Below are 16850 nucleotides of genomic sequence, written 5' to 3' on the forward strand. Positions count from 1 at the left end.
TATTATGAAGGAGCTTTTCGTGGTGACTAATATTATTATTATTGTAAAGGAGGCTCGCCCTTTTATATATAACCGTATTATACTAAGGACCAGCGCGTGTATTACTATAGAGGGGTTACAAGACAGGGGGAAAGAATATATTAGCCTTAGTACCCTAAAAAGCCTGCTTAACTATAAGGCTTTACTCTTCCGGATTAATCTTGCGCAACTATTAATCTTGCGCAACTATTAATCTTGCATGACTCTTATTTATATTATGTATTTTCTAGATATTTAATATCCTGCTTAGTATTATAGAACTTTATATATCTATTTTAGCTATGACAGAGCTATACTACTATAATTATTACTTACCTATAACTGTTTCTTCTAATAAGAGAACCCCTGATCTATCTCTTATATTAAGATAAGTAAAACGACCCTTTTTAAACTTGCAAGAAAGTATAGGCCAGGCAGAGATAATTTCTAGCCTACTATACTCTTATTACTCCTTAATATATATTAATTATGATAGAGAGTTAAAGATCGCCAAGTTACTATCTATTCGATCCTAAAATATATCTTTATTTATACCAGGCCTCTACCAGAAGTTTCTAGGGATTATTAGTTATGTATCTAACCATGTTAAAAAAAATCCACGACTATTAAGGTAATCCTTTAATCCTAGAATTCAAAATAGATAAATAATTATCTCTATAATCAGATAAGAAGGTAACCTTGCGAATTAGTAATAATAATAGTATCTTAATATACTACCAGGCTGCTTTCACCAGCTTTAAGCGGTAAGAATATAGTAAGATCCTTAGGGTTCTTATAAATTATATTAAGCCGCAAAAAAATACTAACTATCTATATAAGGAGGAGGGTTAACTAACTTAGTAGCTAACAAAGGTTCTATATAAGGTACTATATAAACTAACTAAATATGGTAAGTTCTTTAGAAAGGAGATAATTATTTATATTATCTTATAATATATAATAAATCAAGTTTGCCTTTTAATCTACTTCTTGCGCAAAGATATAAAGGGGCTAGAACATGCCATGCAGGGTCTGTAGTTTAATAAGTTAAAATCAGAGATACTTAGTAAGATTTTAAAGGTTTAACAGTTAGAAGAGCAATTTAAGAATAATAAGATTAGTATAGTCTACCTGTTTGTTTAGGCTGCATAGTTTCTAATAATATATACTAGATACTAAGGTCTTAGTAATAATTTAATATATGTCTGGACAACTAGGTATAAGGTACTTACCCGAATCTCCTAGACTATACTTTAAGGTAGTAAATCAGCTCTAGCAGATAGAGGACCTTAATTTTATAAGTTATTAGTCCTCTAGAGTATCTACCCTAAATATATTAAACTATCCGAGTACTAGGCCCGCATCTGACATGTATTTAAGTAGTTATTATACTAGCCTTGCTGCTCTAGTCTATTTAGAAGCTACTAGACTAGTTTAGATAGTCCTACTTACTACTATCTAATTATCTATAGCTATTTTATATTTATATATTATTTCCTATCCGGCTTAGCTTGCGCATATTACTCTCCTTATTTTTAATAACTATTAGCAGGGTAGAACAGGGCGCGTGCTATGGTATAGCGTTATTAACCGCCTCTTTGCTTGCTATAATCTCCTTATAACTCTAATATATTTAGATTTACTAGCTTGCTTTTAATTAGCTAACTACCTTATCCTCTATAAGTTTGCTACTAATAGCTTTAGCTTCCCTAATAATTAATATCTAGGCTTTAGACACTAAAATTAGCGAGTTTGTCAAACGCGCTTTTAGCCTGGAATTTCGCGTTGTAGTCTTTTCCTTTGTTGTTAGGGGGGTATTAAATAGCGTGCGTTTTAATAGTTTCCAAGACTCTAAACTTCCTATTTTTCCAAACTATCTATCTTGATGTTCTAATCTAAAAATAAAAATCTTTTATAAATAAATATGTAGTTAGTATATTTTAATCACGCTGTAAACTATTTAATATTATTATGCGGATAGTTTCAGGAAGGTTAGAAAGCCTATTAAGTTAGTTAAACTTAAAGCCCAGGCTGGTATATCTTTTGTAAAACAGAATATTAGAATATTACCTGGTATAGGGGTTGCATGAGTTTCTTACGCATCCTCCCTATAAGTCGTGTTGCTAAAGTTTAGCAAGGGTGTTCTCGTAAATAATAATACTTGTATTATATATTCTTATATTTAGGCTAATATCCGTGTTGCTAGTGTCTTGTCTAGGCTAATATAGGGTTCTTAGATAGACAAAGCTTATATTAGTAAATAGAGTAGGGTAGTAAGGATTAACTAAAATAGTAGTATCTATATTATTATACTTCTTAGATATAAGTATATTATTTCTACCTATTACAGGTCCCGTGCTAGCGAATAGATCAAGCCGACTAAAAAATAAGGTAGTATTAGTTCCGGAAAAATCCTTATTAGACGCATGGCGAGCTAGTACTGGGTAAAGACTATTTATATTATATTATAGACGAGGTTCCTGCTAGTAATCCTAAGTTTCGAAAAGGAAGAAAAGAAAAGTCTAATTATCTTGCTGCATGATATTATTAGAGTAAAACTATGCTTCTTCTGATCATATAACTAATCGAACCGCCTCGGGAGAACTCGCAGTTTGGTTTAACGCATATCTGGTGTAGATATCTAATAATAGACTTATAAAAATAGTAAGGGAATTATACTATAGCTCTTCTAAATAATTATCTTAAATCTATATTCTATAGCTTTAAGGAAGTTGCTGCTGTATAGTAATATACGCTTGTTTAGCTCGCTCTTAATATTTAGGGCTAAATATATATTGTAAATATATATTTAATACCTTAACTTTAACCTCTATTAGGCTAGGTTTCTCGAAACTAATAATATAAGTATATAATCATAAATAAAGATAAGATTTCTGGTTTTACTTACTTATTTATACCACCCTTTAACAGAGCTAGAATATACTTTTCTAAGAGTAAGGACCACTTTGCCCCCTATTATTATAGGTATAAGTATCTGTGATATAAATTTTCTTGCGCTTGTTTCAAGACTTTATATATAATATTTTTAATTATACTTGTAAGATACTTATTAAAGCTAAGTAACTCGGAGGCTCTTTCTATCTTAAAAAACTTTTTTAATCGCTTTATCTCTTGCGCAATTATATTATTAAGGATAATTAAGGAAACTCGGTGTTGTAAGGGTTCTTTATACCGCGCGAGTTTTATCTCCTTGTCTCTGCGGGTCTAAGGTTTTCTAGCTGTTCTCTAGGTAACTGTCTTCTGTTTTTAGAGGTCGCTGTCAAGATTAAGTATATAACATAAAAACTTAGTTTTAGTACTAAAAGACCTGCCCTAGAATAATATCGCGTTTGCAGCCTAATTTCTCCACGTTTAGATACTCTTCTTAATAGAGCGCTCTAGATTTATTATTAATCTAGTTAGTCGCGTAGTCTGTTTATCTAATAATATTTTGCTATTCTCGGCTTCCTAAGATTTAAACTAATTCCTTGTACCTTGTTCGGGCATGGCTGGACTATAGATTAGGCGATTTTCTTTAACTCGGCTGTGTTTTTATAGCAAAGATAAGAGAATTCTAGTTTATAGACAAGTATAAAGATGAACAGCTTTGGAGATGGAAGGATCCCTTATATCTTCGTATTATAATTAACCTCCTTTTTATAGGGAGCTTGATCCCTATTAGCTCTTTAGGATTTTATATTAGTAGTAGGGTAAATAACTAGCTTGGAGCTAGATTTTAGGTTTAGTTCCTGTTACCTCACAGCCAACTATATACTACTATTACTTTGTCTCGGAAGGGGTAGGGCAAGCGCTATTTTAATAGTAATAATTAGGTAACTCAGGTAGTATAGCTTAGATATAGTAGGGCTCTCAGGGACTATTAATTTGTTAGTAAAGGTCTGTAATTAGGCTACCCTGTAGAATATCCCTGTCTGTGGAAGTTCTCGTGATTTTAAGGCCGAGAGATTCTCGTTATTTTAAGGCGGGGAGATTCTCGTGATTTTAGGCGGAGAGTTCCTTGAGATTTTTAAGCCTGAGAAATAAAACTTAAGAATCTCTTACCTGCTGTCTAACTATGTTATCCTTTATCTTACAGATAAAATTGCTTATCTCGAAGATTAAGCGATTAGAGAAAATACTTAGTAGGGCTAAACCAGGTCCTAATAATTAAAGAGAAATAAAGGCCCTTATATCTAAGCTGGCTGGAGTAATATCCTGCTTCTCTTATACTATTTAATCGGTCAAGCTTTCCAAATTAAAGCACTCGCAAGATTAGGCTAAGAAGAAAAAGGAAGATGTAAAGATATATCTTAATTTAATTAGACCAGGTCGAATCCCTGTTTTTTGGAGAAATATTATTTATATTTTTTAGGGTGTAAAGGTATTACCCTTCGACTGCCAGACAGAATAATAAAGGAAAAATATTATAAACTAGAGATATAAGATCCTGCGTGAGTTAAATATTAATGGTCTGATATTATAAGTAATATTATACCCTTTAATATCCTGGGCTAGTAGTAAAATAGGTTGGGATCTTTTTTATAAGCTTGTTAGTAATATTAAGTCTAGCAAGCGCGAGGTATGGCTGCTAAAGTTAATTAATATCTTAAAGATAATAAAGGAGACGGAGTTACCTGATAATTCAGATTTTAAAGTTTTCCTCAGATATAAGTATTCCTGGGGAAGTATGGGTGTCAAGTACTAATTAACTAGTTGTGGAAACCCTAATATATTAAGAGCCGCGGAAAAAATATAAGTATTATTTTGATCTGCTAAATAAACCTGATATTCCTCCTCTTTTAAGTAAGAACCTTATTTTCAAGCACTTCAACGACCCTCGAATAATATATAAAGGTAATCTTAACTAGTATATCGAAGTTCCTTCTATACCCTGATAAAACGTGATTAATTTCCTCCCGTAGCCTGTTCTAGATAGAGTATATACGAGCAAGAAATAGATGGAGGAAGTTAAGGCTGGAAGATTGGCAGTCACGAATTATATTACTATATTATGCTCGAGAGGTAAAGAAGATGGCCTCCTCGTCGCGAATATTAGATATAAATATTTGTTTGTATTTACTAAGTAATTTTGTTTTGACTGTTCTATAATAAAAATTATCTCTTAAACTTGATATGTGCTTTCGCGACGAAGTATCTATTACCTAGCTAAACTTCTCGTCTTACTAAGCTATCCTTTTTACTAAAAGGACTAGCTTGTTAGTCCCTAGTTTTGTCTAAGATATTGTAAGAGTCGCCCCGGAATTCTATTATTATATTCTCTATTATCTTGAATACACGAACTATAACATATTCCTATTACCCTTGTATTACTTTGTCTCTAATACTTTCGGCCATGGCATGGTACTTTTCGAGTTGTAATTAAATATCGTGGTCATGGTAAAAATATTATTCGCGGGGTGGTTTCCCTTGATATTGTTAATGCCTGATAGAAATACGTGCTTCCTAGAAGACTACTAGCGCACTTCTTACCGTGCACGCGGATAGTTATCTGATAGTATTAATTACTCTTCTTACTAGTGATTTCGATCTTCTAATTAGCTATAGTGGCTGTAATAATAGCTTGCTTTAATTTCTGCTTTTTCTTAAGTAATATACTGCCCGTTAATGCTAGCTAACACGGTTTTAATTTTTGCAGTCAGCTATTACAGGGTCGGGAATAGGTCGTGAAAGGAGAGGTAGAAAATGTTACGGATATAGGCGAATCGACAACTAAATAGTAGTAAGCAACCTGAGGTAGACGGACGATATTCTGCTAAAGCTGATCGCTTGCCTATTTCGGACTAGCGACGGGCTAGATCCTAGAATGTTACTACTTGTTTAATAGAAAAAAAGGGGTAGGAAGTATATAATATTATTTTCTGTCGATTTATTATGCTAGGTAGATAGGGAATATTAAGGTTGATCTTACAAGACTTGAATTATCTATATTAGGCAGATATTGTAAGAGAGGCACACTATTAATGCGTAGTATAATGTCTTTCGCGAAGGGAATTGAAGATAACGGAAGAAGAGAGAAAACCCCGCTCCCAGACTGCAGGCTTGGCGAGTGATTTTTAGAGTATTTTAGGGGCTTCAGGCGAAGGACTGAAGATAAAATAGCACGGGCGCTAAACCTGACGAGTTAAGAAAAAAATAGTAAACACGGACATATAATAGCTAGGATTCGCATGTGGTCACCTACTATACTACTAACTAGCCGGCGAGGGGCTTAAGTACAGCTGAGCAGACGGGAAGCCCTGTTCTCTACTCCCTGTGGTCGTATGTATCATCTCTAATTAATAAGGAACTTATATAGTACAGATCTTTACTAAAGCCTTATTTCCCTTACTATGCACTAAATTAGACTATAACTGCGACCCCTGGCGGACTTACCTACCTCTTTTATTACACGTGGGATCTTGCTGGTTCAAACAACGGGGCAGTCGTATCTTATCTACTATTACTAGTTATTAAATACAAGCCGGCGACTCTTCTAAGCTTGTTTATATATAAGATTATTATATGGCAGCCCTGCCAGATAAATAAAGTAAAGTTAGTTTAGTAATAGCCTAGGCTGCTAGAAAGATATACCCAGGAGTAGTCCTTATAATCTGTATACTAACTTGTCCTTAGGCTAATTATTTTTTAACTCCTGTCTTTCTCTCCGCTGCCGAGGTCCTCCCGCTCGCGCTTTCTACTCCTTAACTAATCCCGCGTACTTCTTCAGCTGATATATAACGACTAGATCCCTCTACCACGACCCTTTTCTTACTGTTCTTAGCCCCGCGTCCCGAAGCAGCATATTAATATAAGGCAGGGCCTTAAAGACGAAATCTGCCTGTCGCGCCCTATAGTATACTACTAAGTGGAGGGCATAGTATTCTATATGCAGGGCCGTCTCGCGAAATAGTAACTCTTTATCTTAATATTAAGTATTACTTGTAAGTTTAGAGCCTTAAATTAGGTAGATAAGTACCTAGAGGGCTTGGACTTTAACTATTAGTAGTATATAAAATATTATTATAGTTCTGAGAATCGCTATGCTGTGTGTGTCCTAGAAATCTAGAGGTATAATAAAGCGCGCGAGGCGGAAGGGGTACAGGACTATTTTAATATTAGTAGGATATTAGGACTTTGTGTCTATTACATAGTAGCCCTTGGCCTTGGGAGCCCTACGAAGCACTAGTAGGCATGTGTAGATATTTTTCCGGGCCTGTTAGACGAGCTCGGGGTCTAACAGGTCTAGAGCCTAGGAGAAACTAAGCTATTACTTAATCCTAGCTAGTAAAAAGCAAATCCTTAGTAATGCCTTCTACCCCGTGTATAGGATTAATACTCTTGTCCTAAGATACTCTCTAGTTAATAGAATAATCCTCTTGCCCTCTAACTACTCCATATCCCTAATATATATCTTAACTAGTCCACGCTTAACCAACGCAAAGAAATCCCCGGGGAAATTTAGAATACTTACCGAAGTCCCCGTCTAAATAGGCTTCGCCCAGGGTACTAACTTCTTAGTCTTAGGGTACTCCTTATACTAATTTACCTTGCGTATATTTATCTCCAGCCCCGCCTAGAACTAATCTATAATTAGATAACCTAGCCACGTCCTGTGTAGGAACTGCTAGATTAGATTACTTGTCTATATGCAGGGACTGAACTAGCTAAGTACACGGACTCCTGGAAGGCTTTCAAGGAGTAGGTTCAGGGGTGCGAAGACAAACTAGCCGGCGAGGGGCTTAAGTACAGCTGAGCGGACGGGAAGCCCTGTTCTCTACTCCCTGTGGTCGTATATATTATCTCTAATTAATAGGGAACTTATATAGTATAAATCTTTACTAAAGCCCTATTTCCCTTACTATATACTGAATTAGACTATAACTGCGACCCCTAACAGATTTACCTACCCCTTTTATTACACGTGGGATCTTACTAGTTTAAACAACGGGGTAGTTGTATCTTGTCTACTATTACTAGTTATTAAATACAAGCCGGCGACTCTTCTAAGCTTACTTATATATAGGATTATTATATAGCAGCCCTGCTAGATAGACAAAGTAAAGTTAGTTTAGTAATAGCCTAGGCTGCCAGAAAGACATACCCAGGAGTAGTCCTTATAATCTATATACTAACTCGTCCTTAGGCTAATTATCTTTTAACTCCCGCCTTCCTTTCTACTACTAAGGTCCTCCCGCTCGTGCTTTCTACTCCTTAACTAATCCCGCGTACTCCTTTAGCTAATACGTAACGACTAGATCTCTCTACCACGACCCTTTTCTTACTATCCTTAGCCCCGCGTCCTGAAGCAGCATATTAATATAGGGCAGGGCCTTAAAAATAAAATCTGCCTGTTACGCCTTATGGTATACTACTAAGCAGAGGGCATAGTATTCCGTATATAAGGCTATCTCGCGAAATAGCAACTTTTTATCTTAATATTAAGTATTACTTACAAGTTTAGAGCCTTAAATTAGGTAGATAAGTACTTAGAAGGCTTAGACTTTAGCTATTAGTAGCGTATAAAATATTATTACAGTTCTAAGAATTACTATGCTGTGTGTGTCCTAGAAATCTAGAGGCATAATAAAACGCGCGAGGCGGAAGGGGTACAGGACTATTTTAATATTAGTAGGATATTAGGACTTTATGTCTATTATATAGTAGCCCTTGGCCTCGGGAGCCCTATAAAGCACTAATAGGCGCGTGTAGATATCTTTCCGGGCCTATTAGACGAGCTTGGGGTCTAACAGGTCTAGAGCCTAGGGGAAACTAAGCTATTATTTAATCCCAGCCGGCGAAAAGCAAATCCCCGGCGACGCCTTCCACCCTGTATACAGGATTAACGCCCTCGTCCTAAGATACTCTCTAGTTAATAGAATAATCCTCTTGCCCTCTAACTACTTTACATCCCTAATATATATCTTGACTAGTCCATGCTTAACTAACGCAAAGAAATCCCCGGGGAAATTTAGAATGCCTACTGAAGTCCCCGTCTAAATAGGCTTCGCCCAGGGTACTAACTTCTTAGTTTTAGGGTGCTCCTTGTATTAATTCACCTTGCGCATATCTATCTCTAGCCCTGCCCAGAACTGATCTATAATTAGACGACCTAGCCACGTCCCGTGCAGGAACCGCCGGATTAGATTACTCGTCTATATGCAGGGACTAAACTAGCTAAGTACACGGACTCCCGGAAGGCTTTCAAGGAGTAGGTTCAGGGGTGCGAAGACACGCGCGGGTGTCATCCAGGAAGGACCTGTTCCGGACGACCGGATGATCCAGTTAACAGGGTGACCTTGCGATGCGCACGCGTAGACGGCGTCCCAGGCGGATTTGCTGCCGCCGAGGATAGATATCGGGGTTAGTATATCTTTTGTATCTTGTTTGTGCGGTTTTGCAATTTCGCCGCGCTTGCTGAAGAGGGCGTCCTGGTAGTGGCCGAACGCCTTTATATGGAAGAGCGGCGCATCGAAGGAGTCCTGGCCGGGGAACGTAGGAATCCGCGGTTGTGAAGTGAGTCCCGTGGCGAGGATCAGTTTCGGCGTTCGTATCCTACATGAACCCTCCTTCTGCTGTCTTGATTCTTCTGCCCCTGTTGTTGTGCACGTAACAATCCACTCCTCCACAAACTCAACAGCATCAACCCTCCAGCCCAACCGAATCCTATCCCGAAACCCAAAATGGTCTACATACGCATTCAGATACTCATGCACCGCCCGTCCCGGGATATGCTCGCCAGGCTGAACCAACCCAGGCGAGAGGTTTTCTTGCATAGGGAAGTCGCTAAACTCGTATGAGCCTAGGCGGTTATTCGTTCTCAGCGATGGGTAGAGCCGCTCCTCGGCCCAGACGCCGCCGATTGAGGAGGCGGAGTCGAGCAACAGCACATTGGTGCTGGAGTTGAGGGCGAGCGCGGTTTTGATGGCGGATAGACCGTGCCAGCCTGGTCAACGCGTCGCGGTCAGAGATGGGATTTTGAATTCTCGAGTTCAGCTTAGCTTGAAGAGATGGGATAGGAAATTATTTACCAGCGCCGATTATGACCAGGTCAACTAGTTCTATTTCGGGTTGCGTCGCCATTTGCCTAAGCGAAGCGCAACCTGGTTGCTTTTTTTGTTTTGTTTGGTTTCAGAGGTCCTCAAATGAACATTCGTTGGCCGGTGTCAAAGGCTACATAGGTATCCCGTGTTGTTTGTTCATGTGGGAGAGTAACAGGTGGCTGTGGCTTCGACCGTGCGCACTGCAGCGTCCTTATATACGTCACTGCATCACTATTTCCCCGCTATTGCTGCTGAGTCTCGCCCGTTGCGGAGTCAGAATTAACGCTGTCAGTGCATTGCAGGAAACCGTAACCAACCAGGAGGCCGAATTTGCTGGCAAGGGATCAGCATCCCTGCAAGACTATTTAATTAGTGACGTACGGACCCTAACCGAGAGAGCTAGTGTCGTAGTCGTACTTTTGAAAGAAGCTTGCATGCTTGGAGAAACTTTCCGCGCGAATCGGAGTGTGCTCGAGCCTGGGTTGCGCCGTTGATCCTAATAAGCCCAGTGCAGGGCCGAAGAGGCTCATCCCAATGTGAGACTGCTGTAGGTCTACGTCACGGCTGTCTGAATTGACATGGCCCTCTTTTGTTCAATAGCAGTGTGATGCCTGGATGAATGTGTCTTCTACAAGATCTGACTCACGTACTAATACCGTTTAATATCTTAATTATAGGTTGTACAGGGTGTTTCGTGCTTGTTATCTCACAAGCCTAAATCTCTCCTCCCTTATATAAAACTCAATGTCAAACTCAATCACTATCCTCCCCGCCCGGCTGCCGAAAGATATAACTATTCGCATGGAACCGAATCGTGCCCGGAATCTGCGCCTCGACCTGCGCAATCTTCCGCAGACTCTCCATCGCAATCCACACCTCGAGCGGACTATGCGCGCCAGTGAGGTACTGGTTCCACGCGTCGCGCAGCTGCTTGAGGCGGCGCACCATGTACGCCCGGTGCACGTTTGTCATGCGCACTGAGTGGTTGACCAGGAACTCGGTCATTAGCCCGGTCATGTCGGACTGCGGGCTGAGTGGGTTGGCGAGGTTGTACCGCACGTCGTATTTTAGGCAGGCGGCTTGGAGGCGTGTGTAGAAGAGGGCTTGAAGGTCCAGGACATGGTCGGTGTTGAGGTAGTTGAAGACGGCGAGGCCCTGATGAGGTAGTGGGTTGGTTAGTCAGGGTTATCTATTGATAAATAAAATAAATGTAATATACCTGGCGCAGCCACGAAAGACATGTCTCCGTATTCGACTTGGAGGGGTTATTTGCCAGCGGGTTGAACCGCGCATCGGAGGTCGGGTTCTTGAACGTGTTCATGATCGACGCCTTGTACCCATTCAGATGCTTCTCAAGATTTACCAGGACCTCCGGGTTCGTGCTGGAGCCCTCCGAGTCCGCGAGGTCCGAGTAGAACGAGCCGGGTGTGTTGAGCAGGTTCGTGTTAAACCCCTGGGGCAGCGGGTACGCGAGCCAGTTGTAGTAGGGGACGCTGGTCCACATGAGCTGCTCGTCGAAGGAGATGGCGCGGCGCGAGGACCGCTGCACGCCGTTCCCGTCAGCAAGATCCATCTCTGGGTTCTGGATGTACTCGAGGGCGTTGCGGAGGTTTTGGCGCTCGGGTTGGATGTGCTGTGTTGAACAATGGTCAGAAGTCGAAAGTACCCAGAGCCAGGAGGCTGGGCTGGGATGCTTACCTCGGTGATCATCTGGTAGTAGTGCGGAGCGGTGGGGTCGTCCACGTTGGCGTTGTCGGTTAAATCGCCATTCGCACAGTCGTCTTCGTCCATGAGGCCGTAGTTGGTGATGTCGCCTAGAGTAGAAGTTAGCAGCTGCACAGACTCGGCCTGTTGTAGTCCACTAACCGTTGTCCTTGGTATCGATCAGGCTCTGCCCGTTGTCTCCATTGGGGTACGTCGGCGCGAGGAAGGTAATGGTGCGGCCAGTGTTGCCACTGATATCGTGGACGTCGTAGTCCTCCGAGTGGCCACTGGTGGCAGTCCGTTTCGTCAGCAAACCGGTGAACCAGTCCCCAAAGCTGAACCGCCTCTTCTTGAGAACATTCTTCAGCTTCTCATCTTGCTGCCATGGAAGCGGACCCGAGGCCTTGAGGTCATCATAGTCATCTTCATTGAGGGCCAGGCTGGGGTCATCGCGGGTCAGGTTGTGATAACACACCAGGGCCACGTTTGGGTCCTCCTCCTCTTCCTCGGACTCCTGAAAGTCCTTCTCGCACTGGTTCAGGCGGTCCGCCACGTATTCAGCTGGGGTCTCGTCCAGCGCGTCGAAGTTGTAGTCGATCCACCCGATCGTGGGGATCTCCGTCGAGTTCTTGTACCCCAGCTTGATGCAGATCTCATGGAAGTCCGTCATGGCGACCGCACTCTCCGCGAAGCTGGCCACTTCGGCCGAGAGAAACTTCCCGTTGGCGGGGTCAGGACGGTATGTATACCAACGACGTACCCCGCTGTCCAAGATCCGCGAGCCGACAAACCAGCCGCCAACGTAGAACCCATTCCACCCGAGTCGGTATTTGCGGTCCCGCGCTGCCAGTCTGTCTGCCGGAGAGGAGAAGGAGAAGTCGGCACTGTCGCCGAACCCGCCTGGATATCCGCGATGGCCGACCATGTTACCAACCCGGGCGACGTGGTGCTCGTGGAAGACCCCCGCGGAGGAGGTCCCGTTGCCGAGGGGGAGCCAGGTGTTCTCGGGGGCATGGGTCATGAGCATGCAATGGACCGTCGCGCAGTCCCCGCGAGGCGTCCACTCCTCATGGAAGGAAACCCCATGGCGCCCCTGTCCCTGGGAGGCCTTGTCCCTCCGCTCCAGCGATGCCGCCTCTTCGGCCATCTCGTCGATGGAGTAGAACAGCCACGCGGTGCTCTCGGCCACACACGAGAGCGTATCGCCATCGTTGCCGCCAACGAAGTGCACCCCGCAGTCGATGTTGGGGAAGTCCACGGCGCTGCCCGTCAGCGCAATCTCCACGATTCTATCCTCATCTACAGTGAACCTGAATACGTCTCCCGCTGCCGCCGGCCGCAGATCCTGCTCGATGAGATTATAGCCATCTGGCAAGTCATCAGCGGAGGGCGCCGGGAGTACAATTTCCTCGAACTCCCCGTCGCCATCGCCGCCTCCGTCGGCTGGGGGTGTGGGCAGGTTCGGATCGGCCGGCTCTCCATCCTCAATGGCCCCTCCGCCATTGGGACACTCGTTGAACCAGGTCTCGGCTTCGGCAGTCTGCGGGTGCACCAGGTGAAAGTCCGCGCGGCCGACTGTTCCCAGCGTGGGAAAATGCATGTTGTATCCGCGATCCATGGGGCCGTACGCCTTGCCGGCAGGGCGCCACTTGATCGAGCTGTTGAGGTTCGCTTCGCGGTCTGAGACGAGGCCCTCGTTGTACCAGACCCGCGTGTCGCCATTGAACTTGTCAATCCAGAGAAAGTCGGCTAGGCCGTCGCCGTTGACCTATATCTATGCGTCAGTCTTGGACAGAGCAGGGAGAGTAGCAGTGCTTACGTCCGCAAAGCGATGGCTTGCTCGGTCAAATCCTACGCTGACCTTGACCTGGCCCAGCTGCTGAAGGCCGCCGGCCTTATTCAGGGCCCCGTACGTCTTGCCATCCGGGGCCATACACAGAATGTCGACTCGCCCATCGCCATCTGCAGTGAGTGTCTGTTAGTGATCGTGGCTTGCGGCTCGCTCAGCAAAGAGAAACAGGAAAAGCATACCAACGTCCGCGAAATGGATATGTTGATCGAACTGCCCGACACCATGGATCTCCTCGCACCAGCTGAGGTCCGGCTGCCCACTGCCCTGCGAGAAAGTCAGGTCGTGCTTGTTGCGCCACCATCGATGCGACGTGGGCCGCCTGCGGGCCCCGGGCTGCTGCACGACTATCACGTCGCAGTACCCGTCGCCGTCCCAGTCGCCAAAGTGCACGTTCTCAAGGCCGTAGTTGCCCTGCAGCTGGAAGATCGTCCCGTCCTGGCCCCAGAAGGGTGGGTCCTGGATGTTCGAGTACAGCGTTACTGAGCCGTCCTTTTCGACGGCGAGGTAGTCTAACACCTTGTTAGCGTCGGGGAGGAAGACAAGAATCGCACAGACGCACCGTCATAACCCTGGCCATGCATATCGCAATAGAACACCCCGTCCCCCTTCAGCAGCGTCCCACCGGAGCCCTTGTTCTCCCACACGTTCACATTCCAAACCAGCCCCAACAAGTCCGGCTCCTCGGTAATGGTGATGTAGTCCGCACGATTCGAGCCATATACTCTCCCAAAGAGCACAAACGGCTTCTCCCCGGGGAACCCGCGGTGCGCAACCGAGGCCTCGACCCAGTGTGGCTTGAGCCGTCCGCCGTCGGTGCCTTCGCCACGCTGGTTGATGAAGATTCGCGTCGACCCGTCTTCGTAGACGTACACCCAGTCCGCGCGGAAGTCGCCGTTGATGTCAACGAGGCGGACCCCTTGGATCCCGGGTTCGCCCTTGGCGTTGAACGTGGGGGTGCCGCCGACCTTTTTTTAATTGTTAATCCAGATCGGTAAACGGGTGGGAGGCGAGAAGACACATACCATCGGCTGCCAGTATCCGTCGAACTCGGGTGTCGGCGCGTCGCCCTGCCCGCCGTTCCTCCAGCAGTAGATGTCGCCTTGCCCGTCGATACAGCAGTAGTCAAGACGCCCATCGCCGTCGATGTCGCCGAGGCGGACTCCCGATTGTTCACACCAGGGCTCGCCAGTCCGGATCAGGCCGCCGTTGGCGGTTGGTTTGAACTTTGGAGGGTTACCACCTGGCCTCGATGGTTAGTTAGGGCTTGGCAGTTGTGAGCATGGGCTGGGGATGGATGTTTTACCTTGGTTGATCGAGACATACATGTTGCCCGTGGGGTTAATACAGATAAAGTCATCCAGCCCTAAGACACAAAGAGACAGGTCAGCCAGTGTGAGGTGCAACCGGGGCTTGAAGTGCATTACCATCATTGTTAAGATCGCCAAACCGCACCCCGCGAGCCAAACACTCCAGCCCAGGGTCAAACTCGTTGCGGGTGTCGGCCCAGACCCCCGCGCCATACGCCTGGTAGTACCCATATTGCGACAGCTCCAGGTGAGTCTCGTCGAGGAAGTCGCGATCGTGGATCACCACAATCTCATCAATTTCGCCTCCCCTCGCCGCACCCCCGGCATTGACCAGCTGCGCTAAATGCAGCTGGTTCGTCGGCGGGCCACCATCTGGGGTAAAGAGCTCGGTCAGGAGCTGGTACACGCGCCCTCGGCCCTCCGAGGAGTGCGCATACGTCCCGTCGCTGCTCCCGGACCCGCGCTGCGTGACCACAGGCCCCCGACCGCCAGGCTTCTTGTCGCAGATGTTATCTCCTACCGTGTCTGATATCCCCGTGTCAATCGGCGGGACAATGCGATCCGCGACCCGGGTAATAGCCTCGTACCACACCGCGGCCATCTTGCGGAACCCCTCGGCGTCGGGATGCGTGAGATTCGGGTCATTCCGTACGTCATAAACCGTGATGAACCCATCATGCATTTCAGCCAGCTCGATGCGGTCCCCCGCAGCCTTGCGCCGGCGCACCAGCGCGCGATATTGCTCATTAACCAGCTCCACATTGGCATCGAATTTGCCGTTCGGAATCAGCGTCGAGAGGATAATCGTCGTCCCCTCGCTCATGGCAAACAAATCCGTAATCATCGCATCCATGCGGTCCCCTGTGCCGCCCACGTCCTGGTTATTACCGGGGTTCGCATCGTTCGTGCCCGCGTTAATCAGGATCAGATTCGGCTTGCGGCCGATGCTCATACCGATGATCTCGTGCACGCGCCGCACGACGTAGCCGGGGTGTCCCTCGTGCGCTTGGTTGTGGAAGCTGGCGTCGCCGGTGTGCTGGCTGCCGATGTAGTTGACGTCCCAGTTTTCCCACCGCAGCTTGTCGCGCAGGGGCTTGCGGTAGCCGTTCCCGGAGGACTCGCCGACCCCCGCTGTGATGGAGGCGCCGAGGGGCATGATGCGGAGGAGGACCGAGTGGTCTGGGGCGTCGGCCCGCTGACGGGGGGTGAGTTGAGAGCCCTGCAGGGCGAGGGCGACAGTATGTGCATTTTCGGCGACGGATTGGTTGGAGGGGGCAGGGATGGTGGATGCCAGGGGGAACAGCAGAAGAGCAGAGAAGAGGAGAGAGAGACGAGCCATTTTGGCTTGGGCACGTCGTCGTCGTCGTCGTCGTCGTGGTTCTGTGTCCACGCCGCCTCAGTCCTTGTTTTGTGTAGGCCTGAGGGTAACACTCTCTTGCATGGTCAACTCAAATCTGCAGAGAAATCACCCAATTTATAGACCTCCTCAAAGCGCATACGAGGCCACCAACTCCGAGCTCAATGACTCCAGACGGCATCTTCATCCCGCCGTCCTTCAGCCCACTGCCAAGCAGCGTATAGAACAAATCACGCGGCCGGGAGGAGAAGCCTGAGCCGCACCAACACGCTGTAGCCAACTGCATTGCCGATGGTATCCGCGGAGCACTTAGTATAAATCAACAAGCGATAGCAGAAACGCAGAGTACATAGCCCTAACATACCTAGACTAGCAGCGTACCATGTGTCAGCAGTCCTTGGCGTAAGCTTATTCAGCTGGACCCTGCCTATCATTACCCTTTGCCCTGAAGAGACTAAGCCTGTAGTAGCTGGTGTGTGCGCACCTGTATATTGAACTGCGTATGGAGGAAAATTCTGCGCGCTCAAGGCACCTATCCGTATACGCCGCACTATCGGCATATTTTCCATTCA

The 16850-nt window shown here is 45.7% G+C and overlaps 2 protein-coding genes across 2 annotated transcripts; both read right to left on the reverse strand.

The window, feature by feature from the left end:
• Window positions 1-9005: 9005 nt before the first annotated feature.
• On the reverse strand, window positions 9006-10226 carry BJY04DRAFT_106799 (uncharacterized protein). The gene is made up of 2 exons (XM_073708055.1): window positions 10047-10226; window positions 9006-9961 (listed from the first exon to the last, which is right to left on the reverse strand). The coding sequence occupies exons 1-2, from the start codon at window positions 10096-10098 to the stop codon at window positions 9189-9191; spliced, it is 825 nt and encodes a 274-aa protein (XP_073568519.1). The 5' UTR covers window positions 10099-10226; the 3' UTR covers window positions 9006-9188.
• Window positions 10227-10811: 585 nt separating this feature from the next.
• Window positions 10812-16260, reverse strand: BJY04DRAFT_220773 (uncharacterized protein; the record flags this gene model as incomplete). Its single annotated transcript, XM_073716955.1, has 10 exons — window positions 10812-11213; window positions 11278-11691; window positions 11757-11872; window positions 11925-13530; window positions 13582-13724; window positions 13794-14123; window positions 14174-14579; window positions 14637-14854; window positions 14918-14977; window positions 15039-16260. The coding sequence occupies 10 exons, from the start codon at window positions 16258-16260 to the stop codon at window positions 10812-10814; spliced, it is 4917 nt and encodes a 1638-aa protein (XP_073568520.1).
• Between the last annotated feature and the right edge of the window lie 590 nt (window positions 16261-16850).

This window comes from Aspergillus karnatakaensis, assembly GCF_047715665.1.
Source record: "Aspergillus karnatakaensis strain CBS 102800 unplaced genomic scaffold BJY04scaffold_43, whole genome shotgun sequence".
Classification (NCBI taxonomy): Eukaryota; Fungi; Ascomycota; class Eurotiomycetes; order Eurotiales; family Aspergillaceae; genus Aspergillus; species Aspergillus karnatakaensis.

Excerpts from the sequence above, each read along its gene's own strand:
- BJY04DRAFT_106799 (XM_073708055.1), bottom strand. The coding sequence starts at position 10,098 with ATGGCGACGCAACCCGAAATAGAACTAGTTGACCTGGTCATAATCGGC. Across the intron at positions 9,962-10,046 it reads CCTGGTCATAATCGGCGCTG|GCTGGCACGGTCTATCCGCC; the intron begins GTAAATAATTTC and ends CGCGTTGACCAG.